Raw genomic sequence first — 27,211 nt, forward strand, 5'->3', positions numbered from 1 at the left:
TGGTAAATACCGACTCTTAAATACCGAATTTGAAGCAAATTCGGTATTTCAGTGCTTACCTACATCTCATTATTCAATTTTACCACTTCTTATTTACCAATTCGGTATTTTACCGAATCGGTATATTTACCGAATCGGTAAATATACAGAATCGGTAAATTTTCCGATTCGGACGATTTTCGGACTCCTACATCTCAAATGCTCAGTACCGGTCGGTAACGGCCGAAAATACCGATTTTCGGCTGTTACCGACCAGTATTGGGCTACCTACATCTGGCCCCAAGTCTGGACCCTGCTATGTTCAAGGAAGTAGGTTATCCAGGGTCTGGATCTATACATATCTAGGGGTCATTTTTGACAATCCCTAGATGATTTTTGATGATCGTCTATGTGCACCCCTTTGTTTGATAAACTCTAAGAGACAAGCCTTGCCTAGATCCATAGGTGCACTTTTATTCCTTCTCTGCTCAAATGGATAGCAGACACATTGGGCGGTCTGATTAAGATTTATATGGCCAAATCTGTATCGGTGGCCACTTATGGCAGCAAGGTAAGGGGATATGTAAACACAAGGGACCTCCAAGTGGAGGAAAATGGGTTTCGTGGGCTTCTGTTGGCAGTTCCCATCTCTACTCCTGTTTTCATGGTTCGCGTGGAGCTAGGGTTGCCCTTTATCATGCTTTATTTGTTTTTGGCTATTTTATTATGTTTTTAAACCATCTGATATGTTTATTTATTTGCCTAATTTGATCAATATGTCTACTTGAAGCACATTTAGATGTACATAAATGTGGTGGTATTTTATATGGTGGCTGTTTGTACAGTATTATGATTGGGTCAACAAAGATTTAGGTATGACTGATTCAAATGATTATTATACCTCCTTACTATGTATAATATGCCCCCTTCAGTTTCTTAACTGTGCAAGTTGACTATTGACAAGATAATTTACTCTGAGTATGATGTAAGTTTTAGATTTTAGTTTTACTGTTTTTATCTTGTGGGTTTGGATGTATTTTGTTTTTATTGATTGGTGTATGTAAATATGATTCATGTGCTTTTTTTTGTAATTTCAAAGTATTTTATTACATTTTATAGACATGTAAGAACGCTTTACCGTTACAGGGTATCAGCCCAACTTGGCTGTTTTTGCCGTGGTTACAGTTAGGAGGTATACATGTTTGGCTGCACCCCTTTCCAATGTCTTGAAGGAGCTTAAGTTCAGCTGAAAGAGAAAGAAAGAGAGTAGAGAAGAAGGAAAGGAAAAAGTATTCAAGAAGAGTACTTTAGCTTATGGTCTTGTTAGACCAAATAACGTTTTGTTGATGATGATGCAGTGTGTGCACACTTTTCTGATTTAACGTATTTTGCTGGGAAGCAATTGTCTTTTGTATTGCAGAAGACCTTAAGGTATTGGAATGTTCTGTACACAGCTGTCTTTCCAAACCTACAACTTTTTTTGTATAAATATGTGAGCAAACAAGCACAGTAACATGACAGTTTCTTTTAATAAAAAGCCTCTCAACCTAGATTGCCACGGTCGGAATATTTTGCCATCCTCACTCACTCAATGCAAAATGCATCAGGTGTTTGAACAGCATCTGTAGCAGAATTGACCAGCCACCACTGTAATCAACAATATACGTAATGTATGAAACTTGCCAAATATTTTCACAAATATATATGTATATAGTTATCTGTAAATAAACACATATTTTTTATTATGTTATTGAAATTATTTTCAAATACACATAATAACACCTACACAAACAGGACATAGTTGAAGAAAATCATAGGGTTACGTAAACTGAAAGGTGAACATAAATAATAAACATACCCCTATGGCATTTTAGTAAACAAGGTAAAGTCCTCGATAAATTGAATCACTTTCAAATATTTCAAAATGTATTATAACTGTTTGTAAAGGTTCACAATCAATGAACTCATTATGAGTGAAACAATAAATATTGGTCATTCAAAACATCATAAATTCCCAAAACTAAATACAAGGTTTAATTTGTCATAGTGACATAAACAGAAAAAACTGTTGTTGTTGTTGTTTTGAAAAAACAATGCCAAAGAACAATTGTGTGTTTCTTATATTAGTCTTTCATGTAATTGCTTTTCCATTTCAAATCAACAATATGTATTTCATCGTGAATGGGTTCACCTATTTGACGGTGCGTGTTATATCACACCACATTCATATTGAGACAATTTTTCCAATTCTAGGGCAGCCATACGTGTTTCGTGTCTGTTCCAACCATAGCAGCATATATATATATATATATATCCATGTTTCAATTGCCATGTTGTATGATCTCATTTTAAGATTGATTACAAAATGTTTTTAATTGTACATTTCCGGTGAATTTGAACAGGTCCTCTGTAAATTCACTTTCGTATGTGAGGCTGAATGCTAATTTTTTGGGGAAGCACTGAAATGTTTTATATATCAAAAACACCGGTGGATATTTTTCCCTTCTTTTTTTGGACAAAGAGATGGTGCATTCTGAATCCATGGGTAAAAAGTGATGTTGAATCCACTAATATGATTGAAGTGCCTATATCATAAATTGAAAGTCGATTAGAAACTAGAATGCCCTCTAATATCACAAACATTAAATTATCTTCCAAGTTCATATTTGTAATTTCGCTTCTTAACCTGTCAGTCTTTTTCACTGACAGGATAAGAAGGGAAATTACCAATATGGATTTGGAATATTTTTAAAATGTTGCTACATTAGAGGACAATCTATGGATCTTCCAAGATGAAATAAAAAGTTTTTAAAAAGCAGTACTATTTAGAAGGGATCAGTTTAGGTCTTGTAAAGCCAAAAGCCAACTATGCAATAAAAATCTACAAACGGAAAGTAGCAAACCAATTAAGAAGCAACTTGGTACTACTCCGAGTTCATCTGTAGTGCAGTGACTCAGGCACCTCAAATAGTCACCATCCTGAGACCTCCTTTTTGGGCCATGATTTGGAGATGAGAATCAGCATGCTTAACAGAACACAAATAATAATGCAAGAGCTGGGCAGGGGTGGCTTAAAGACCTGGGTAAGCAAGTGAGAAACTGGTCCACCCAAAGAGGAAAACAAAACGAAGGAACCATTAGGGCTTAATGTATCTACTCACGGCCTAGCCGCAACAGAATTCTAAGTGCATAACAAACTGTTATCGTTTAGATGTATGTGGAAAAGTTATCATGTTGAACTATCCCTAAACATATACCAATTTAAAACAAATCATAGTTTTCAAACAATCCTAACTGGAAACATACAGTTTAATACCTGAACCAATAGCTATACAGAAATCAAGGAACTGAAGACATTTAATTACTGTAATGTTACTAGAGCAGATATAAAACGTGTCACTTCACAAGAATGCAAATGGATGAATTACTCAGGATATATATATATATATATATATATATATATATATATATATATATATATATTTATGTTCATTGCGTATAAAAGATGTACGTGGTGTGCAAATCAAACATGAACAGGTCATTCTACATGCATTACTGTTAGGAAGACAAAGGGCCTTATTGCGACTTTGGCGGTCCTACAGTGGATGGTGCAACACGCCGTCTGCTGTAGGATCACAAAAGCCATGGTGCGACAGCCCACCATATTAGGAGTTAAATCCTGGTTCGACGGGTGGTCCTGCAATGGTCTGATGGGGCAGTCTGCTAGGGTCATAGAAGAGCCTATCATACAGACCACCGCAGTCAGAGCGCCAACTGCACCTTCCTGCACGGTGTGGCATTCATGCCACATCGTGCAGGAAGGGGGGGTGCAAATTATGGGGGCACTACATGGCTCCCCCTGCATGCACCCGTAGGCCTAAATCTGGCAGGGTGCCATGTTAGGGCCCCCTTTGTTGCAATTCAGCCACACATTTCGTGGCAGGTTCTGCAGCAGCATATTCCTGCGGGTGCCAGACCAGCGGGATCCTTGATCCCGGCGGTGCCGGCAGTCTCGTGGCCATCCAACCACCGCTGTTGTAAAACTGCGGGCGGTCTCACAGTGTGGCGGTCATTGAACTGCCACCGCGGTTACAGCGGTCCTATGGATCACTGTACTCGTAATCAGGCCAATAGTTTAAAGGAACATGGCTGACATAAGATAACATTCAAGTAAAGGAGTGGCGGAAAATAAAATTGTGTGCAGTGAGAAATGAAGTTCCATATTTAAGGTAAATATAATTTTCCAAAATCGAAAATCGCAAGTCTCACTCTCCCTCAAATACAATTCGCACATTTGAACCAATTATTTATGTGTTAATATTTCTTTTTATCAAATGTACCCTTAGTGGCACACTTAGTTTTGACTAAAACAATGAATAAATGAATGAATAAATCTAATATCAATACCCTCTTAACACTGAGAAAAATAATTTATTTATTTTATTTATTTATGTAACATGTTTTATATAGCACTAGCTGGACCCGAGGGTGTCAGAGCGCTTTACATGAGTGTACATTTCAATATAGCAAATTTGCAATGAGGTAGTATTCAGGAACCAATACAGATGGTAGAAAGCAATTAAATATTATACAGTCTGATTAAACAAGTTGCCAACGGGTTACAGCAAATCATGAGAGATTAGGCTAGTGAGAGAGGGAAAAGATGGAAAAGATGGAGGTGTGGGGAGAGGCAAGGGAAGGGTATAGTTAAGGCGAAATCAAACAGCTATACAGAGCTGATTTGATTAAAAGTGACAGAATTACAATGAGGTAGAATTCAAAACTCAATAAGAAAGTAAAAACAATTCTAGTTTTACACCATTTCATTACATGTATTGCAAAGGGATACAGCAGGTCCTGAGAAATTAGCCTAGTGTGGGAGCGAAAGGATGGAGAAGAGGGGGGCAGGTATGGGAATGGGGGGAGGCTGAGGAGGGGAGGAGGATAAGGTAAAACCGGGTGGGGCGAGGCAGGTCCTAAAGGAAGGACTGGAGGAAGGATTTAGTGGGGAAAGGAAGAAAAGAGAGGGGGAGGAAAACAATAGGAGGTGGGGTGGGATGAGTGCCCAAGGGAGGATTTAAGGAACCTAGTATTTGTTAAGCAGGAGAAGTTTGAGGTCTTTTTTGAAGATGAAATAAGAGGGGTTGCAACGAAGATCATTTGGGAGGGAGTTCCAGATCTTAGGTGCGTTCCCAGAAAAGGAGCAAGATTGTGTGGTTTTCTTGTTTAATAGAGGGGGGACAAGAGCGAGGGTGTTGGAGCTCCTCAATGATCTAGAGCAGCCGGCTTTGTGAAGTTTATCTGTGAGGTACTGAGGGGAATATTGATGCAAGGCTTTGTGAGTAATGCAAGCAGTCTTGTAGGAAGCTCTTCCTTCAACGGGCAGCCACTTGAGGGCTTTAAGGGCAGGGTAGATATAATCAAACCGTTTAAGATCGGAAATGAGCCTAGCGGCAAGGTTAAGAACTGATTTTATTGGGGCGAGGTGGGCTTTGGGAGTTCCAGCGAGGATAGCGTTCCCATAGTCGATTTTTGACAGGACCAGCGAGTGGATGACTAATTTAAAGTCTTCAGCAGGAATGAAGGGTTTGATTTTCTTTAAGAGATGGAGTGTGAAGAGTGTGCTTTTGGCAGACTTTTTTACATGGGGGATAAGAGTAAGGTTCTGGTCAATGTTAAACCAGAGGGATTTAACTGAGTTAGATGTAGTGAAAGAACAGTAGAGTCCTGTGAGGGCAGAGATCCAGGATTGAATGGGGAGCGAGTTGTTCTTAGGGGAGAAAAGAATGATTTCGGTATTTTTTGTGTTGAGTTTGAGTTGGTTGTAGTGGAACCAGGATTGAATATTACACAAGGTATCATTGAGGTGAATGACATCCGAGCGGGTTTGAATCTTATAGTAGAGTTGAGCGTCATCGGCGTAGAGGTGGTAATTGATTCCCACTTGTTTAAGGATGAGGGTGAGGGGTTCCATGAATAGATTAAATAGTTAGGGGAGAGGATAGTGCCCTAAGGAACCCCTAGGGAGATGGGCAGAGGTTTAGAAAGGCAGTCATGGATTTTAATTTGCTGAGTTCTGTGTTGGAGAAAAGAGGTGAACCATTTTAGGACTGGACTGTTGAGGCCAAAACGACCTTTGAGGGTATTAAGAAGTGTAGGTTGATTAACAGTATCGAAAGCAGCGGAGAGATAAAGGAGAGTGATTCGTCTTTGTCAAGGGTGTGATGGATGTCATCAATTATGTTAAGCATTGCTGTTTCTGTACTACAGCCCTTCCTGAAGCCTGATTGGAACTAGTCTAAAAGATTGAAAGAATCAATGTGTCTATCTAGTTGTAGCAGGTCGCATTTTTCAAGGGCTTTTGAGAGAAGAGGCAGGTTAGAGATAGGACGAAGGTTATTTAGGCCATTAGGGTCACCAGCAGGATTTTTGAGGATGGGAATAAGTTGGAGGGACACAGGGACACAACCAGAGGTAAAGGAGGAGTTAATGATGGAGGTCCAATAGGGGGCAATGATATTTTTTAGATCTTGGACAAGGTTAGAGGGGAGAGGATCTTTAGTGTGAGATGATGGTTTCAGCCTGGAAATTACATTAAGGACATCAAGTTCAGTGACTGGATGGAAGTCGTGCCAAGAAGCATTGTTTTTTAGTTCAAGTATGATGAGGCCAGGTTCAAGAATAGGGACGAAAGGAGGGAGCGATAGGGAGTCGTGAAGAAGCGTTGAGGGGGAAGGAGGATTTGAGGAAATGTCCGGTGAGGGTAGTGGGTTAAGAAGGAGGGGAGTTAGGGCGAAGAATTCATCAATTTTGGAGATTTTTTCTCAATCAATCAATCATAGACATTTATAGAGCGCTCTACTTACCCGGAGGGTCTCAAGGCGCTAGGGGGGGGGGGGGGTGCTGCTACTCCCCGAACAGCCAGGTCTTGAGCTTCTTCCTGAAGGCGAGGTGGTCTTGGGTCAGGCGCAGGTCGGTCGGGAGGGAGTTCCAGGTCTTGGCGGCCAGGTAGGAGAAGGACCTTCCTCCTGTTGTCGCTCTTCGGATGCGGGTGACGGCGGCGAGGGCGTGACTGGCTGATCGGAGGTGTCGTTTGGGAGCGTAGAAGTTGATGCGGTTGTTGAGGTAGCTCGGGCCTTGATCGTGAAGGGCTTTGTGTGCGTGGGTGAGGAGACGGAAGGTGATTCTCTTGTTGACCGGGAGCCAGTGCAGGTCTCTTAGGTGTCCGGAGATGTGGCTGTGTCGTGGGACGTCGAGGATGAGTCTGGCTGAGGCGTTCTGGATCCGTTGGAGTCTCTTCTGGAGCTTGGCGGTGGTTCCGGCGTAGAGGGCGTTGCCGTAGTCCAGTCGGCTGGTGACGAGTGCCTGGGTGACAGTCTTCCTGGTCTCGGTGGGGATCCACAGGAAGATCTTCCGTAGCATGCGCAGGATGTTGAAGCACGACGAGGAGATGGCGTTGACTTGCCTGGTCATGGAGAGGGAGGAGTCCAGGATGAAGCCCAGGTTGCGTGCGTGGTCTGTCGGTTTGGGTGCGGTTCCCAGGGCGGGGGGCCACCAGGAGTCGTCCCAGGCGGAGGGCGAGGATCCCAGGATGAGGACTTCCGTCTTGTCCGAGTTCAGCTTCAGGCGGCTGGTCGACATCCACTCGGCTACCTCTTTCATTCCTTCGTGAAGGTTGGCTCTGGCGGCGGCGGGGTCGTTGGTCAGGGAGAGGATTAGCTGGGTATCGTCGGCGTAGGAGATGATGTTCAGGTTGTGTTGGCGTGCGATGGCCGCGAGGGGGCTCATGTAGACGTTGAAGAGGGTTGGGCTCAGCGAGGATCCTTGGGGTACGCCGCAGATGACTTCGGTGGCCTTTGATGTGTACGGTGGTAGGCGGACTCTCTGGGTCCTTCCGTCGAGGAAGGAGATGATCCATTCCAGTTTTCTGAGAAGTTGTTGGCAATTTCCTCGCATCTCTCAGTGGTGGCAATTACCTTGGGGGGTGCACAAGAAGTTTGTTTTTTCACAATGCTGAAGAGTTCCCTAGGTCTGTTTTTGGCCCGGTCGAGTTCGGAGTGGAAGAATGATGTCTTAGCATTAAGGATGTGTTTTTATATTTGGATCTAGCGGATCTGAGGAGAGAGAGGTTAAATGGGGACGGGTTTTGTCTCCATAAGCGTTCAGTTGATCTAAGTGTGCGCCGCTCATAGTTGAAATCATGGTTGAACCAGGAATTTGAGGAGCTTTTCTGATGTTTTAGTTTGGCTGGGGCAATTTGGTCTAGGACCTCAACGATGGATTGTTTAAAGTGTTCGGTGAGGTCATTGGTATTTTGGGAGGAGGAGAGAGTTGAAGTTGTGCTTTGGCCTCAAGTTCTCCTGGGGGGATAAGATGAAAATTCCTAGTCAGTTTCATTTGTTTGATGGTTTTAGGTTGAGGGGGTAAAACAGTGTTGGTTATCGTGAAAAGGATGAGGTGGTGGTCGGACGAGTTGATGGGGACTATGGAGGAAAGGGAGCCCAACATATTGTTAGTAATGATAGCATCCAGAGTGGCTCCTTTGGAGTGTGTGGGAGAGTGGCATAGTTGCTTTAAGTTATTGATGTCCAGTAGATTAGTGAGGAGGTTAACCATGGGATCGTCCTTTTTGTTCACATTGGAGGTTAAAATCTCAGAGGAAGAGGTTTTTTGAGTTGGAAAGTGAGTATTGGGTGAGAAGGTCAGACAATTCTTCTTCAAAAGGCAGAGGGTCGCCGGGAGGGTGATAGATGTTGTGCAATCGAATTGGAGGGGAGCCTTGCACTTTAAGTTCCACTCCGAGGTATTCAGAAGTAGAGAGATCAAGGCTAAGCACAGGGGAGAGTTGGAGTTTGTTTTTATAGATTATTGCTAGCCCACCTCCAGTTTTGACAGGTCTATCTTTCCTGAGGATGGAGTAGCTAGGGGGGAGAGTATATCAAGAATGGAAGAGGAGTGATCTTTAAGCCAAGTTTCAGTTAAAGGCGATGTCAATGGATTCACTAAGGACGGTTTCAGAAATTTCAATCGCATGGCAAACCGCCGAGCGACAGTTAACCAGCATGCAAGTCAGGGGTGTAGGGTTGGTTGGGGGGAGGCAGGGGTAGATTGTGGGGGAAGTCTAGGTGATGTTGGGGAAGATATAACTCTGTTAGTCCCCGTGATCACGGGGATAGGGGCCTGTGTGATCAAAGGGGCAGTATTTAAGGAGCAGGGGTGAAAGGAGTAAAGTGGTCAGGTAGGTCAGAGGCGGGGAGGTTGTTTGGTGCGGGGAAGGTTCTAAGTGTATCGCTATAGGAGGGGGGTAGTGTCCTGTTGCTGGGCGAGTGTAGAGTTTTTTTGTTCATTGCACAGGGAAATAGAGTGATTGGGGCGGTTAAGTGAGGAGAGGGTGTTAACATCTTTTCTGAGAGAGGTGAGTTCAAATGATAGGTTTGCAAGATGAAGGTATATATTAAAAAATGTCTAGGGAATGAGGAATGTATTGTGTTAGTAGTACAATAGAGGGAGCCTTTGTTTAGATGTAAAAGAATAAGCAATTGCTCACCGAGGTACACTTGAAAAATGTTTCGGTTGTTGTTCTCTCAATTCTGTGTGGAGTGCGAAAACACCAGTAAACAAAACGTAATATCTGTTTCCGCATAAATGACATATATACCATTCTTTTGTTTCCAAAGCATTGCTTTAAAGGCCACTGTATCTGGCTGACTCCAGATATCCTGAAGCAGGACGGCAACTGGGGAGCATGGAGTAGCTTTGGCTCGTGTTCTCGAACTTGTGGCCCTGGCGTGAAGTACAGGACAAGGCAATGTGATAATCCACAGTAAGTTTGCCACTACTTGGCACTTCTTAAGAGAAGATTTCATGTTAAGCGTGTATGTCTTTCTTCTTCCCTTTTCATGTTTTACTAACGCAGTGTAAAATGGTTTGCATTTATTTAGAGGACTTTTGGAAGCTAAGGAGCAGATGTTTTATTCTCATTCTTAAACCTAGGTATGTGCAATTTAGCAAACTAACTGCTTTATAGGAAAGCAATTTGTGATGCGTCCTTTATACTAATAAATCACATTGTACATTCTCAGGGGATCAGAAAACGACCTGACTGATACTCATGGCAATAACTCAAAATTCTTTGTGTAAGTTGCAAAAATCATTTTGAGTTATTCTGTAAATCCACAATTTGTCACTAAATGGAGCAAATTCATGATTTTGATTTTGAGTCAAAACCTCACAGAAATAATCTAAACTGTACAACAACAAACTTTAAGTGATAAAGAAGTTTGATTATTTAATTTGCAGGTTGCCTGGGCAAGACAAATGAGCATCTCAGCTAGTAAAGAAAATTCAACCATATTATCAAATTCATGACCGATATTAGCAATGTATTACATGGAGATGGGCAGGGCCCACCAACTCCATGACTAGAGACATTTAGAGCACAAAGGAATCTTGTGCATTGTAATTAGCTGAGCTATGTGGCTGTGCAAACATAAAGATTTTTAAAATACTTAAAAAGTTTTTATCTTAGGAAAGTGTTCAATCCTCCTAAATCAGCTATTTGAACTTTGAAGGTGGAATCAGGTTTGTGGCAATTGTGACAGGTTGGAGTCAAGTTTGTGGTGCATGTGGGAACCAAACTTGGTGAGGCTGGTGAGGCTGGTGAGGCTGAGTGCAAACCAGGCTGCTGTGTACTCCAAGTACAAAGATGGTATGGTGAAACCCTCCCACTTCCCTGGCTGGACAATTGCCAACAGGTTTTGATTGAGATAGAGTTTAATGTAGTGTGGGAGGAACCCAGCAGTATTTGAAAACCTAATTTGGCTTATTGGAGGCCAAATATTAGGACAACATTAACTGTGATCAGCCGATTTAGGTATGCAAAACTTTAATACAGATGTACTAACAATTCCCTTCCAAACTGCATTTCGGCAGGAGTCAGAAACTCTGGGGCATATTACCAAGCAATAGTGATAATTATCGCTATTGCTTGGTTAGAGACAAAAATTTACCGCTGAGCTGCGGCGATTTTTACCGCAAATACACCTTGGTATTACCAAGGTTTATCGCAAATGCGATAAAAATCGCCGCAATGCATGAATATCGCTGAAAAGTCAGCGATATTCATGCATTACCGAGCTAATGCTCTTAGCCATGTTATCCACCTCCCATTGGATAACATGGCTAAGAACTGCTCAGGGCAGGTGTTAGCTTTTGGAGATATTCGCGCTTAGCGCGAATATCTCCAAAAATTGGTAATAGGAGATAGCGATGTTAGCGACTGTTTTCAGTCGCTAACATCTTGGCACGCCCACTTTGCATGTCATTAGTGATAAATATCACTGACATGCAAAGTGGGGCCCAAGATGGTCGCTATCTCCTACTAGCTGTCGCTAACTGGTGTTAGCGACAGCTAGGTAATAGGGAGATAATTTTATCTCCGCTTTCTTGGCTTTTAAAGCCAAAAAAGCGGAGATAAACCCCCTTGATAATATGCCCCTCTATTTTGTGTTTTGGAAAACTATTCAGAATCGGAAAATGGGGTTAGTACATCGGAAAACATGTTTTTGCCGTCGAAAACCCTTTCATCTTTGCGGCTTGCAGGTTTTTTGAGTGCAAAAACCCTCAGTACATCTGGCCTTCCATCTAGTCTCTCTAGAAGGGTTGTCCTAACCTTACATGAGGACGAGACTGGGTGTTTTACGAGATGTGAGACCTGTGATTCAGCAATCTCCGCAGTTCACAAAACATTTTCCATGCCTATGCTCTTGTTAGTAGGCATCAAGAATATATTTCCTGAAGCCAGATGTTTTGAAATACAGAGTGAACAGTGGGGGAATGCCCTCTGACATGCCCAGCGTAACATATAGTACTGCTCAATTTAGCCTTTTTGTGCAAGATATTGAAATATGGAGAAATTAATTATTTAACAGGATGTAAAAAGTTCCATATGTGTGATGAGGTATGGTTGGGTAGGTTACAACAATCTTTGAAAATGTATTGGTGGAAATAAGACTGATACTGTAAACCAGGTTATTGATGTTTACCTCTATTTCATTTGTTAATAATATATCAAAGATGAGAATTAATGGAACTGTATGATTTATTCAGAGTATGGATTTTCAAAATAAACGTGCTACTAATAAAATATAGGGTTGTAGAATTCGAAACTAATATTGAAACTCATATTTATAGAATTGCATTATTTTACACGCTTGACCTGTCGAGGGCTAATGAGTCAAGTTTTCTAATGGTGCAGATGTCTTGCTATGTCCTAGTAAGATAACAGTTTAATCCAATTCCAGGGAAATGTCTCTTATTTATCCATAATGAGTTTCTACAATGTATTACAGCTCACTCATGTAAAAGTCCAGCTGAACATCTGTCTGGGTATGTGCATTGTCATTGTTTCACTCATCCTGAAATACTTAAATATGAATGTATGTGCTCAAATAATAACAGAGATGAGCTGTTTGCAGGGAGGAGCTGTCATCTTAAACGCAGTTATCATTTGGGATCTTTTCGTCAAATTTACTTGAAAAATAAATAAAAGGGGTTGAATCACACATACAGAAGAAATCATTTCGATCCCTCAATGTTTCTTTAAAACATACTTTTATTGGTTTCTGTACAAAACATGCAGACACCATTATATAAGAACTTCCATTGCATCCGCAGAGCATCAATCCAAAATCCCCCCAATAGATGAACTATACATTGTTACTACATACATAATGCTCCGAATGCAGCAGAATCCCCAGTGCTATATCTTTTCCCTTGGTTCTGCTAAAACAGTAACTTCCTTCCCCCCTCCCAAACGTCCCACCCTCGACGCAGTGGACCATGTTCATTCTCTTTTAATGTGTGTACTCAGGAGTGGCTATGTATTGGTCTGTACGATGTACCTGTCATATTTTGGGGCTGATATCCCTGGTGAACAGCACATCTCAACCATCGTGTGCCTCGTGTTCCCGTATTGCCTGCACTAGTGTTTCCCACGCGGCTGCAGCTTCTAGTGCTTTATCATCGTTTCGCCGGCGCGCTAGCTGGAATCTCAGTGTGCTTTCACTAGTTGCCCACTTCTAAAACTCATCCTTCCATCTTTTATCAGTGAGGTCCACTCTTGCCTTCCAGTGTTTTGTAATTTCCCGTTTGGCCAATATGAGTCCCATATCTATGAATTTACTGGTAAACTTGTTCTTGGATGTATGGGGGAACCAGTGCAGTATACTGGTAGCCACATCAAACTCTAGCTGCCTCTCCGTTATCATGCTCAAGGTATCGCCCACCTCCTTCCAATAGTGTCCTATCATCGGGCAGGACCATAACATATGCTCTAATTCCACTCCAGCGCTCGTGCATCTAGGGCATGCTGCCGTATCTACTTTAAAATATCTCCTGATTTTGCCAGGAGTCAAATATGCCATGTGGAGTATGTAGAAATGCACAAGTTGGAACCATGCATTCCTCGTGCTCTTCCAGGCTCGTCACATTATCTGTGCCTAGGTTGTCTTTGGAATACCTTTACCTAAGTCAGTTTCCGATTTTCCTTTCAATGCATCTAGGGGCTGCAGGCCTTCATTGAGCATTCTAGAATACAGGCACGTCACCGCCTTAAAGGTCCCCGCCGCCATCATGGTGTGCTGGCAGGCCATCGACGTCTTGGGTTTCATCAGCCCTTCCTTCCAGTGCGCCTGTATTGCTCTAGTTAACGCTGCATGCAGCAAGAAATCACCTCTTGGAAAGCCTAATCTCTCTCGAAGAGTTTGGTAGGGCAGCATAGCACCATCTTCATACAGGTCTCCCAACATTTGCAACCCCGCTTCCTCCCAAATCTGTAATTGTGACCAGTCTCCGCCGTGCGGCAATGCCGTCACCATCCCAAGCGGTATCTCAGGTGCAAATGGATGCAACACCCCCGCTCTCCGTTGGGAACAATTCCAGCAGAGTCTGATTGTTTTTTCTTCTGTGAGGAGGTCCCTAAGGTCCAACTTCTGCTGTAAAGCTATATGAAAGTACGTGGCGCGGTGTTCCTCTCCCCCTCCTGTGTTCTGGTCCTCTGAATTCCCGTGCTATTTCTTGTGTATAGACCTGTAATTGAGCTGCTATATAGTATAATTCGAAGTCTGGGACCGCCAGTCCACCCTCGACTTGGGTCGCATGAGCGTCACTAGTGTGACTCTACGCCTACCTGTGCCCCAGAGAAAGGACACAATTAACGATTGCAGTAGCTTGAAAGTGGAACCGGGTATCCACTTACCACTGGCAGCGACCTAAAATAATAAAGGAAGCGAGGTAGTGCCACCATTTTCAAGAGTGAGATGCGGTCCCCCATCGCACAGCAGGGTGGCCCAAAAGGCCATGCTACCTTTCAGCGCCCTCACGCTGCGGCTCACGTTCCCCTCCAGCATGTCCACCGCCGTGTGATAGATGTGCCCACCCAAGTACTTCAAACAGGTGGGTTCCCAGTGTACTGCTCTAGCTAAATGTGGTTTCATCTCTCCTTGCCTCACCGGGAACAGGCAAGTCCTGGACCAGTTAACCCTCAGGCCCGAGAGTTTCCCAAAGTCCGAGAGCAGTCTTTCCACCCCTGTCAGCGCTCTACCCGCATTCTCAAGAAAGAGCAACAGGTCATCCGCGTAAAGCGATATGTACTGCTGCCCGCTTCTGCTCCCCAGGCCCCTGTAGTGTCTTCCAGTGCGCACCTCAACCGCAAGGGGTTCTACTGCCAAGGCGAACAATAACGGGGACAGAGAACACCCCTGCCTTGTCCCCCGTTCTACCGGATATTGCGATGAAATCAGTGCCCCTATTCTTACTGTGGCCACCGCCGATGTGTACAGTACTCGTGTCCATTGTAGATAACCTTCTCCTAAACCAAATCGTCTCAATATAAATATTCCCATTCTAAGCTATCGAAAGCTTTCTCGATATCAACTGATAATAAAATTGGATTTTGCGTCTGTGGATGTTTTTCGTCTAAGAGCCGCACCAGTCTTCTGATGTTCGCGGTCGTGTTTTGCGTTGGTATGAAACCAGCTTTGTCTTTGTGTATGAGCGTGGTCATGTGTTGCAGCAGTCGGGCTGCCAAGAAACTGCTCAGTATCTTGTAGTCGGTGGTTAGCATCGACAATGGTCTATACGAGGCAGTGTTCTCACTCTCCCTCCCTGGTTTCAATAGGGGGATCACCAATGCTTCTCACATCGATCGGGGCAACTGTCCCGCCTCTCTTGCCTCTCTGTAGACATCCTGGAGCCTTGGCGCTAACAGGTCAATATATTTCCCATAGAATTCTATGGGTAGGCCATCCAGTCCCGGCGTTTTGTTATGGGCCATACGTTTAATAGCCCCTCGAATTTCTCCGAGCTCTATATCTCTACCCAATTCTTTCACCTGTTCCGGATCCAATCCTGGCAAAACCAAGTCGTCCAGGAAAGTATCGATGGCAGGGTCCCCAACCTCTAGCTTACTTCTATAAAGCACCTCATAATAGCGCTTGAACCACTGCAATATTTCGTTCTGGGTATATGCTATGTCACCTCCCTCCGTTTGCAAAGCTAGTATGGGGGAGTCTCTCTTCGTGGGGTTGGCCAGCCAGGCCAATAAAGTCCCCGTCTTGCCTCCCTCTGCATGCGTTCTCTTCGTATATGCCCTATGGTCAAAGCAGCGCAAGCGTTCTACTTCAACTGCTACTGCCTCCCTAGCCGCTCTAACCACCTCCTGTAGGTCAGGGCGGCCAGGTCTTGCCTTCTCCTCTTCCAGCAGCCGAGATTCAGACGTTCCCAGATCATTTAGGAGAACCTTCCTTATCCCCACGTGTTTCCCTATACAGAGTCCCCTAACGACTACATTAAAAGCGTCCCATTCTGTTGCCTTTGTCGCAGTTGTTCCAGGGTTCTCTGCGAAATACCGTGCTATCCCCTCCTCCAGTGCAGCATGGAAAAGTGGGTCGTCTAATACTTCGGGGCGTAATTTCCAAGTAGGGACACACGAGAGCCCTGCCATCCAGTCCATAGTTATCAGCAGAGGGTTGTGATCTGATATCAGTTTGTACAATAGTTGGCATTATTGTCTGGGAGCATAGCACTGCACCCAATCTCACATGCAATTCATGCATACCAGAAAAGTAGGAGTAGTCTCTATCTCTCGGGTGTTGCACGTGCCAGGCATCTATCAGTCTAACCTACCTTTAGTCAATCGATGTACTGGAGAATCTGCCAATGGCGGGTGAGATCTGTCCATGGAGACATCCATAACGGAGTTAAAGTCTCCTCCCATTACCAGAGGACTCACAAGATAATGCGCCAAAGCTCCAGATACCTCTGTCAGGAAGCTCAACTGATCTACATTGGGTGCGTATACACTACAAAAGGCTATGTCCCTTCCTCTTAGCTTCCCCTCAATAGCCACATTTCTACCCTCTGGGTCAATTGTTTGTTTAGCCACCTGAAAAGGGACCCCCCGCTCTGATCCAAATCAGTGCCCCCGTAGCGAATGCAGAGTAAGTGGTGCGATATACTTGACCCCTCCATCTTCGCTGCAACGCTACCCCTTCAGTCTTAGTTAAGTGTGTTTCTTGGAGAAGCGCAATGTGTATTCCCCTTCGGACTAGATATGCATGAACCTTGTGTCGTCTCGTCATATTATGAAGTCCCCTCACATTCCAGGTTATACATCTCAATTTATTGATATCAACCATTTTCCCATAGCATCCTTCGAAGTTGTAAATAATCTCCTGGTTCTGCGTTGGTAGTGGCCCCTCCCCAACTCCCCCCCAACTTTCCCAAACCCCGCACCCTCACAAGAACAGGACCAAGTGACTCCCACCTAGTTCCCATCCAAACCATGACATCTGTCAAACAACTGTTAAGCCCGACAGCAGACACTGTGGGCATGCCTTATGGGCAATGAAGGGGGACTGGAAACCAACGGGTAGCCACCATTGTGTCCCTAGATCGTAGTGCCTCTCTGCGCCCTCCATCGTTATATCCCTCCAATGACCCCCCCCTCACCTCCCCCAGCAGGCCAGGGTCAAGCTCTCCCGGCTGTTTACAACAGTTCGCATCCAGTAGTTTATGTCTGTGACCGGCCTGTGGACCAGCTATTACTCTATGCCAGTGCAACCTCTATCCCGCTCATTCCCAGTCACCTCCCGTAGCCTCCTTCTCCCCCACTCTCACCTCAAACCTGCATTACTGAGTCCGGTAAGTTCGAGGCAGTCACCACAAGCAGTTCTATGACCGCCTCAACTCTCGTCCAGCATCCCATCCACCGTGTCTGGCGTGACCTTCGGATTGTGTGTGCTATCTTCCTCAGACTGTTCAGCATCTGTTTCTTCTTTTTCTTTGTCAGAGTCTGTTCGTTCCAGAGATTGTTGGCCGTGAGGGCTCGACAGCGCCATCACCGCATCGAGTGCTTTTCGACGTTCCACCTCTGTTTCTTGGGACAGCGGTCTCTGTGTACTCCTCTGATGACGTCGAAGCCTCTTCGATTTCCTGCATTGCAGAAGTTCCGAGGTGCTCTGCACATCGTGTCCCGTACCATCTTTGCCTGCTCTGTAGAACTCCAGCCATGCACTTGCCTTCTCCGGCGCATCGTAGAAGTTCGTCGAACCATCACAATCACTCGCAGTCTAGCCGGAAACAGAAGCAAATATTGGAGCCCTTCTTCCCTCAATTCTCTCTTGACTGCCAAAAAGGAGTATCGACGTCGCTGTGTCTCATATGTGTAATCCGGGAATAGGTTTACTTTGCAGTTTCCCACCTGGTATGGGCCCTGCGTTCTCACTCTCTGAAGCAGGAGATCCCTGTCGCGGTAATGCAACAGTCTCGCTACCCCTGGTCTCGGGGGTCGGCCCTGTTGAGGCGGTCGAGCAGGTACCCTGTGAGCTTTCTCCAATGTATAGCAGGTCGACAAGCCCTCTGGAGCCACCACCGTCTTGAGCCATTCCTCCAGGTATTCCACCATGTCGTTCCCTTCCGTTTTTTCTCTCATACGACGTCCACCGCTATCCTCCTGCCGTCCCCCTGCTCGGGTCTTGCCCCCTCCTTGTCACCGTCGTTCAAGGCGATCACGGAACCGGGGAGGTGGAGGAGGGCTCGCTTTACGTTCCCTCTCTATTGGTGGCAGTAGCTGCGCACCGCGGTCCACAGGCCTCCTCAATACGCCTACCGCTGTACACGGCCGGGCGCCGTTGCACGAGCACCCCCGGTTGCCTCTAGTTTCACTTTCTGTTTCAGGCCGTCATCTTGGGCCGCACCGGCCAAACTTCAAATGTGCATATCTCGGGTCGGCCAGCACAGTTCCGCACCCGGGTCTCGTCGAGTGGTCTTGAACCCTTCACTTGACCCCTGAGTGGGTCAGGGGGGGTCCGGGGAGTCTGTAAGGCAGGATAAATACGGGCTTAGGGACGGAGCTCACTATCTAGGCGCCCATCCTCCCCGGCTCCAAGCCACACCCCCCGTCGATCCCTCACTGTTGATCGTCAAATCCAAACTCAGAATGGACTCTTTCAAATCACTAATGTATGCCACATTTGGATAAAAATAGACATGTAGGATTGTGTGCTAGAGCATAATGTGTGGTGATCACGTGTATGACCCACTGCTAAATACAATTAATATAAGTGTATCCCAATATAGTGAGTGCCAAAGCTAAAGTCAGCACTGCTTCTTTTATAACTGATGTTTTTCGCAGCCGCCTTTAGAGAACGTAGTCGAAATATAGTATGTGAGCCCATTCTCACTGGCCAAACCAGATTGCATGAAGATAATATCTAGCATGTAAAGCTTCAGGGCCACATGGCCATCTGGCACCTGGCCCCTGACTATTTATTCTGGTTGGATCTGTTTTTTACAGTCCAGGTTAGAGAGTGTCTACTTTCCAGGGGGTATGGAATCAAGTTTGCTTTTCCTTTTTGGTCCTATGCCATTTGTACGGAGCAGCAGGAGGTTGAGCAATACTCATCCCTCCCATGGGCACACGTTGTAGGTTTAAGTCTCTTTACTTTGCTAATCCAGGAGTTTACACCCTGGAGGTGTGTCACCCTCCTCCTCTGAGTACCTTCCGGTAAAGGCCAAATTAGACAAAATCTTAAATGCTGTCATCTCCTGTTCCTCTTCAGCAGTCCAATCTTGGAGCAGTAGGTTAGAGAAAATGTGGAGACTGCCATGGGGTTGACTAATGGGCTGTGCCACAAATAGAGGTGGAAAAAAACCAAGTTCTTCAAAGTCTCCAGCATATTAATATTTATAATCATTTATTTTTATAGTGCATGTATCCATAGATCTTTACATAAACCATTTTAATAAACAAGTACATTACCCAATTCAGATTGATGCTCAGTTTCATTTCGCTGGAAGGATGAAAGGTGAGGTGGCTTTTGTATGAATTGAACGTGCAACCTACAGATCACATACACAAATATCAAAAGTGAGAACTTATCTGGAGCTATTTTACAAGCATAAAGGCACAGGAAGAAGCTCAGGTGATGATGCTCACTGACACCACAACACCAGCTTCTTGTTCTGTTTGGCTGTGGCATTTATTTATAGCCTTCCTTCCCAGACTGGGAAATAGCTTTTGCCTTCTTCTCTCCATCCCAAGAGTGCAGAAAGCTGCACTCTTGGGTTTTTCACTCGGAAATATAAAGTCAAAACTTGCTAGGATCTTTTTGTTACTGTGGTTTACCTTCACACTACCTCATCTGTATAGGGATTTCTTCTGGCTGTTCTCCTGTTCAGAGGGATTTTTCCTTTGCCGAGTACTATGACCATTTTGATAACCAACCAGAAAAAAGTCTGACCCAGAAATGCAAACTTAAGTTGATCCACATAGTAGCTTTGCCAATTTCTACACTGGTATTCAATTATTTTTAGATGCCATGAATTTAATGTTTGAGGCCGGAGGAACTGTACCAATTCTTTCAGAATGAGGCCACCTCAGTGTCCTTCTGTCATTGATTCTGGCAGGGTTAAGTGTGAGACCTGCCGTTCTGGTTCCAGTGACATTTTAACCTATCCTCATGGTGCCACTACCAGCATCGATTCTATCTATCATTCCAGGTTCTACATCAAGTTCCTTGTTCCTTGGGAATGACCTAGCTACTCAGGCTTATAGGCAAACTCCTGAATAGAAGGCAATATTGGCTGGTACCGAGTGTGATGATGCTCCTGCCAGTGAGAGTAGGGCATCAAAAATTCTGCAAACTAAACTTAATCAAGTGAGCGCAATGTAAGAAACATTCATCTTTATCATCTTGTCTTATAACTTCATGCAATCACTTTTTCCAATATGCGCAACATATCCAAATAAATACATTTTTTGGAAATTTAGGAAACAACTATTTTGGCCTTAACATTTTGCAAAAGATTCCAGAATATTTTAATGGTCATTAGTTTAATGTAAAAATATGTCATGTCTTGCCTTCTTGATGAAGTTCAGGCTGTTACTTAAGACATCAAAAAACAAGGTTGGTGGAGGGTCTAAGGGGAAAATTATTTAAAGACCAAAGGACAGACAAACCCCTTATTCACAGTATAACAATACAAAAGGACTGTCAATGGTCTGTACAACTAATGGGGGCAAAGAAAAATGTGACGGACTCTGTGTCTACCTATAAAGTGTGTACAACAAAAAGGAAATGAATCCCATCAGCCCACCCATATGGCAGAGCTTCATCATCTGGGATAGAACCAAAGATGGTCCGGTTAAGGAGCCACACACCTGTTGGAATTATGTGCTTCTCCAAACCCAAGGAACCACCAGTGATGGATCGTACCAAAAGTCAAATCAGTTTGGAATGGTGTGGGATGTTAAATTGCAGTGAGAAAAAAAGTGTGCAAAAAGAATCAAAAAGTGAGATGTAAAATTGTCTACCATGATTTAAGGAAAACCTTATTAGGGAAAATCATGGTGTCAAGATTAAAATGAGTGTGAGACAGTTTGACACAATAACTGTCTTTTAAGGATGGTATTCAGTCAACATGTTTCAGCCATTTTAGGAAAGTGTACCCGGCTTTCGTCAGGACCTCTTGAACACTACTGCAATTAAGCTTGACCTAAGCTTAGTGAGAAAAGCAAAAATTAACACAAATTAATGATACAAAACATTCTACCGTACATTGGATTTTCCAGACGGGGGATGTCTGTTTCATAAGGTATTTAGGATTCTTTCCTGAAAAGGAAGATACACAACAAGGAACAACAAATAGGTAGAACACAGACACACATTTCTATTATTTTTGAGCCATATGTTTCTTTATGCCAATAGGTCATTCTCCAAAACGATAGAGATATTTATTTTTATTTTTTTTTACTCACCCAAAAATGCTTGGGAGAAAGCCTCACCTCTTCCTGGCCACTGCTCAGGGTTGGAGGCCCGCTCTAATTCGTTAAATAGAATAGTGGGTGTCTGGTTAGATCACATCCATACTAATGATTCACTGGCACAAAGTGCTAAAAACCTAGGCATTGTTTCTGACTACATGACAGACATCAACTGCAAGGGCTGCCGTGAGAGTGAGACACAGTTAGTAACAAATCTCTGATTCTAACAATATATCAATGTAAGAGCAGTGAAAAAAGCTCTTGAAGGCTGGCTGATAGCGAACCTAGTTCATTTAGTAACAATAATACATAAGGAGCTCATCAAACTCCGCTTTGTAATTGTAATCCAACAGCCTATATGCTGATATCCAGAGCGCTCTCCTAAGAATGAAAATAGAGAAACGCTTCGCTGTGTAAAGCTGGAAAATGAGCACTCTCCTAAGTATGAAGTAGGAAACCGCTTCGCTTTAGAGAGCTGCATGAGCTTGGCTGGCGTCGCTTCCTCACCTGTCCGTCGGTGCCCCTGGACTGATCCTGAGCCGAGGGGGAGGTACCGACTGGATCGGGGAGGAAGTTAATATATATTACTTGGGCCAATGGGGAATTAGAGCGGGCCTCCAACCCTGAGCAGTGGCCAGGAAGAGGTGAGGCTTTCTCCCAAGCATTTTTGTGTGAGTAAAAATAAATAAAAAAACATATCTCTATCGTTTTGGAGAATGACCTATTGGCATAAAGAAACATATGGCGCAAAAATAATAGAAATGTGTGTCTGTGTTCTACCTATTTGTTGTCCCTTGTTGTGTATCTTCTTTTTTAGGAAAGAATCCTAAATACCTTATGAAACAGACATCCCCGTCTGGAAAATCCAATGTACGGTAGGATGTTTTGTATCATTAATTTGTGTTAATTTTTGCTTTTCTCACTAAGCTTAGGTCAAGCTTAATTGCAGTAGTGTTCAAGAGGTCCTGATGAAAGCCGGGTACACTTTCCTAAAATGGCTGAAACATGTTGACCGAATACCATCCTTAATAGACAGTTATTGTGTCAAACTGTCTCACACTCATTTTAATCTTGACACCATGATTTTCCCTAATAAAGTTTTCCTTAAATCATGGTAGCCAATTTTACATCTCACTTTTTGATTCTTTTTGCACACTTTTTTTCTCACTGCAATTTAACATCCCACACCATTCCAAACTGATTTGACTTTTGGTACGATCCATCACTGGTGGTTCCTTGGGTTTGGAGAAGCACATAAATTCAACAGGTGTGGTGCTCCTTAACCGGACCATTTTTGGTTCTATCCCAGATGATGAAGCTCTGCCATATGGGTGGGCTGATGGGATTCATTTCCTTTTTGTTGTACACACTTTATAGGTAGACACAGAGTCCGTCACATTTTTCTTTGCCCCCATTAGTTGCACAGACCATTGACAGTCCTTTTGTATTGTTGTTACTTAAGACAAACATTCTTCTTTGCCAATATTATTAAAATACTTATAACAATAAACAGGGATAACACTACATCTATGTACATTTCAATCATATTAAGATAGTCCTGAATATTTTAGCAGCAAATATATTTCATTAATATAATCTTGATTGTGAAAATGTTTTGAATAATTTCACCAAGTAAGACTGAAGCATACCATCCGGTGAATAACGCCACAATACATCTCAAAACCCAAACAGACATCATCAAGCAAAGAAACATTCTAGAATGTTCATTGCTGGGGATTGTTAGGGGTGCTGAACTGGGGAAGAGAGCAGCTGGTTACATGGTAAAGATGGTAAGAGAGCAGCTTTTTACAGTCTGGCTACAGACAGATCCAGCTGTCTGGTGCAAATAGTATTATGTACAATACTCCACAGAGTCACGTCATGCTCATGATTAGATGTTTTTTTGGCCAATCTAATTTGCCTGCTTTGTAATATTAAATGGGGGTTGGGAGCACACTTCCACACAGTCCCAGCACAGCTCGCCCCTTTGCATCCTGGTAAATGCAGTGCACAGATTAAACTTACTTCAAAATTAGCTGTTGTTTTTCACCAAAGTTGGTGCAGACATTGCTGTATATCTCTAAACACGTGTTTCTGGTTTGAGCCCATCTTCAGTAGAGAGCAGCAGTATTAGAGAGCAAAGAGAAATCATCTGGGGTTGCTGGAAATGCTGCCAACTTTCTCTCGGGTCACAGTACCACTCACAGGCACACAGGTGCATCTCCAAAGCTCGTCAGCTTGCTGGCTCAAGGGAGCCTTTTAAACAGAATGGGGGTTGGGAGCACACTTCCTCACATTCCCAGCACAGTTCACCCCTTTGCATCCTTGTAAACGCAGTGCACAGATTAAACTTACTTCAAAATTAGCTGTTGTTTTTCACCAAAGTTGGTGCAGACATTGCTGTATATCTCTAGACACTTGTTTCTGGGTTGAGCCCATCTTCAGTAGAGAGCATCAGTATTAGAGAGCAAAGAAAAATCATCTGGGATTACTGGAAATGCTGCCAACTTTCTCTCAGGTCACAGTACCACTCACAGGCACACAGGTGCATCTCCAAAGCTCGTCAGCCTGCTGGCTCAAGGGAGCCTTTTAAACAGAATGGGGGTTGGGAGCACACTGCCTCATAGTTCCAGCACAGTTCCCCCCTTTGCATCCTGGTAAATGCAGTACACAGTTTAAACTTACTTCAAAAGTAGCTGGAGTTTTTTCACCAAAGTTGGTGCAGACATTGCTGTATATCTCTAGACACGTGTTTCTGGGTTGAGCCCGTCTTCAGTAGAGAGCAGCAGTATTAGAGAGCAAAGAAAAATCATCTGGGGTTGCTGGAAAGGCTGCCAACTTTCTCTCAGGTCACAGTACCACTCACAGGCACACAGGTGCATCTCCAAAGCTCGTCTGCCTGCTAGCTCAAGGGAGCCTTTTAAACAGAATGGGGGTTGGGAGCACACTGCCTCACAGTCCCAGCACAGTTCGCCCCTTTGCATCCTGGTAAATGCAGTACACAGTTCAAACTTACTTCAAAATTAGCTGGGGTTTATCACCAAAGTTGGTGCTTTGTATTATTGGCTTTTCTCTCTATTCCTCATTTTCCCTCCCGTACAGCGCATCTCTTTTTTATCCTTGCTTTTACGGTGTAGCCTTTCGCTGTTTGCAATCAGGAACTACTTTTTAAAAAAAATTCTTCTTTCTCTCATTGTGGAGCTCCCCCCTTCACTTTACCTAGAGGCACAGGGTATTCACAGTGAGCTAGCCTCCAACCTTAACATGTATACACAAAAGAAGCTACCCTGAATAGAATTGACCGGGGGTTTTACAAGGTACTTGGTAGAGTACCGGGCATCACACAAAAAGTGAAGTTCTGTCCTCACACACCAGCAGGTCTCATGCTTCATCATTGGCAGTCCTCGCTTTCTAGAAACTCCGTTTGGGAGAGAGCAGGCCTGCACCTGCAGACAGGGAGGCACTTCTAAATCTAAGTGGGGACCCATGAAAGTGAGTGATTTTTATTAACCAATGCAAATGCCAAAATACATTTATTAAACAGGCAATTACTTGGTATTAAAATGAAAAGTGGGGAAAGGGGGGATTAGTACCCCATGACCACAGTGATTATAGTCGTCGACATGTTTCTGCCTAAAAGGCCCAAGGGGTCCGCGGCATTCATCAGGACGGGGAAAAGATTGTGGGCTCCTATCTCATCAAAGTATACTGGGCTCCAAAAGCCAGTTCTTGCCAGAAGAACACTGAGAGTCACCAAGTGCAGGTTGAGGATAATTGGTGAGAGGTTGAAGCCACATGTTTAACAGTGGTAAATTCAGATCAACAGCAATTGATCAGGATGATCTGAGATACGTTCTTCTCATAGAACATATACCATTACAGAGCTATTATACCAAAGCCTACCCTTGATGTGAAGGTGTTATGTAGTGCTTAGTGGTAACCAATAGCAAATGCTGCAGAGAGGTCTGAACAATGTTGTTGGTGATCTGAGGGGCATTGTCAACAAATTCAATCATTGCTGGCTCTGCACAGCATTACGACTGAGTCAAGATTAATAGTTCTGGAGGAGGCCATAGCTCTTGACTTTTTCATGTAGTTGGCTAGCAGCAGGAATCTCAATGATCTTTTAAAGAAATTGCAGATAGATGATTGGATGGTTATAGTATCTGTCCAGTATTGAAGGAGTCCAGGAAGATGCTAGGGTGAGGGAAACATTGATGTATGACCAGTTATGTCTTTCAAAATTGATGAAGGGTTCATTTTATATTTATATAAGGGAGCTCTCAATGAGTACAGGAGATCTGTCAGGTTCTTGTGGAGAGGGTGTTGAAGAGCATATTTTTGGTTGCATTCAAGTGGTGGATCTAATGTGGAGCTCACACAGCTCTTGATGGCCTTTGAGAGGGCCCTTTTTGGCAGCTCCACTGATGATGGTTGTGTATTATTCGCCTTGTCCTCTATGGTGAGGTTTTTGTGTGCAGTGCAGACATTTTCTTGGCTCTGGGGTCCTCTTTGCAAGTGTGAGCTTTTCCACTTCTACTCTTGTTATCTAATTAATGTGCTTGAGCTTGGTTATCTCCTATTTCATACAAGGCTTTCAAGTGTAAGATCTAAAATGTCTCTGCATGCTTGACTGCTGGGTGAGCCTCGAATAGCATGAAATAAAAAGTGTGTGTTTATTGTGTAGTTGGTGGAAGGCTGAACTGATTATCTTTTATTGGTTACTTTGTGCATGTGCCTGAGCAGTCAGGATTGTGTATTGCAGGCTGGGAGGGTGCACATGGTGTTTTGCAAGGTGATACGGGGATGCCAAGTGGCATTTTGCCTTTGTCAGGCTGTGATAGGACCAAATAGGCTTCGCCCTTTTCTTTCTCCTTTGCCATGGATGCCTGAGTAATACTTCCCTGTGAGATTTCCAATATAGGGGAAGTGGTGGGGACCAGAGAGTAGATGAGTCACATGGCATTGGCTGTGAGGTGTGGAATGGGGCACACTGAGGGCTTTTGGACAGGCTCCATTCTGATCAAATTACCTTGTGCTGGGAAACCAAAAAACAGCCAATTGTCTGGCTCCCGGGGTAAGAAGTGAGTTATGAGACCTCAGCCAAACAGTATTAACTAACGCTCCCTGAAGGATTGGTGGGCTTCTTCATTTTAAAGCTTTCCTTTGGTGACAAAACAATGGGGTGTTATTTCCCTTGGACAAATGCATTCTCTCACAGAGCTATCAGACCAGAATTACAAACTGACGTCTAATGGGCACACATTATCCGTGCTGCAGATGCCACACTCCTCTGGGCTATCATAAAATGTGGTCTTTTTTGACCCATTAAATAAGCCTGATGATCTTTTATATTAATTATCTGCTCAATAATTAATTAGGGCCCGGGTTTGCCTGAGTTTACAGATGAAATGTTGACAGTCCCTGACTTCACCTTTGAGGGTTTCAGTCTTTATAGCCTCACACTTCCTGACTCAACCCCTTTTCTGCCACTACCCTTCCAATTTGTGGGTTTCTGGACATTTTTCATGTTTTGCCCAGTTATATCACTGGCCTCACATACCCTAAATAATGGGCATACACCCCCAAAATGGGGTTCAAGTTTTTCCCAGCACATCACTTGGAAGCTTTCCTTGCTGTCAATGCAAGAATGTCTATGATGGTTTTCCTCTGGAATGGTGCACCTGTAGCATCACACATAGTAAGAGATAATTGCTTCAATGTTAGAGCTCTAGTTTAAGAGGTCTTCTTAACGTGCATCCTAAATTGACAACACATAGCACATCTGTTCATGTAAGGACATGCAGAAATCTGTGGTCCTCTGCATGTCATTGAGATCTCAAACACCCACTTATTTAGTGATACATAGTCAGCATGGCCACCGTGTCCCACTCATGCCAGGCCACC

General features: G+C 43.8%; 1 protein-coding gene across 1 annotated transcript in view; it reads left to right on the forward strand.

Moving 5' to 3' along the window:
* Window positions 1-27,211, forward strand: part of ADAMTS2 (ADAM metallopeptidase with thrombospondin type 1 motif 2) — a 1,719,397-nt gene that overhangs the window by 1,331,398 nt on the left and 360,788 nt on the right. Inside the window, exon 11 of the mRNA XM_086931466.1 lies at window positions 9,657-9,802. Coding sequence (XP_086787592.1) covers window positions 9,657-9,802 — 146 coding nt within the window. The remainder of the gene's footprint in view (window positions 1-9,656; window positions 9,803-27,211) is intronic.

The sequence above is a fragment of the Lissotriton vulgaris genome, chromosome 7 (genome assembly GCF_964263255.1).
Source record: "Lissotriton vulgaris chromosome 7, aLisVul1.2, whole genome shotgun sequence".
NCBI lineage: Eukaryota > Metazoa > Chordata > Amphibia > Caudata > Salamandridae > Lissotriton > Lissotriton vulgaris.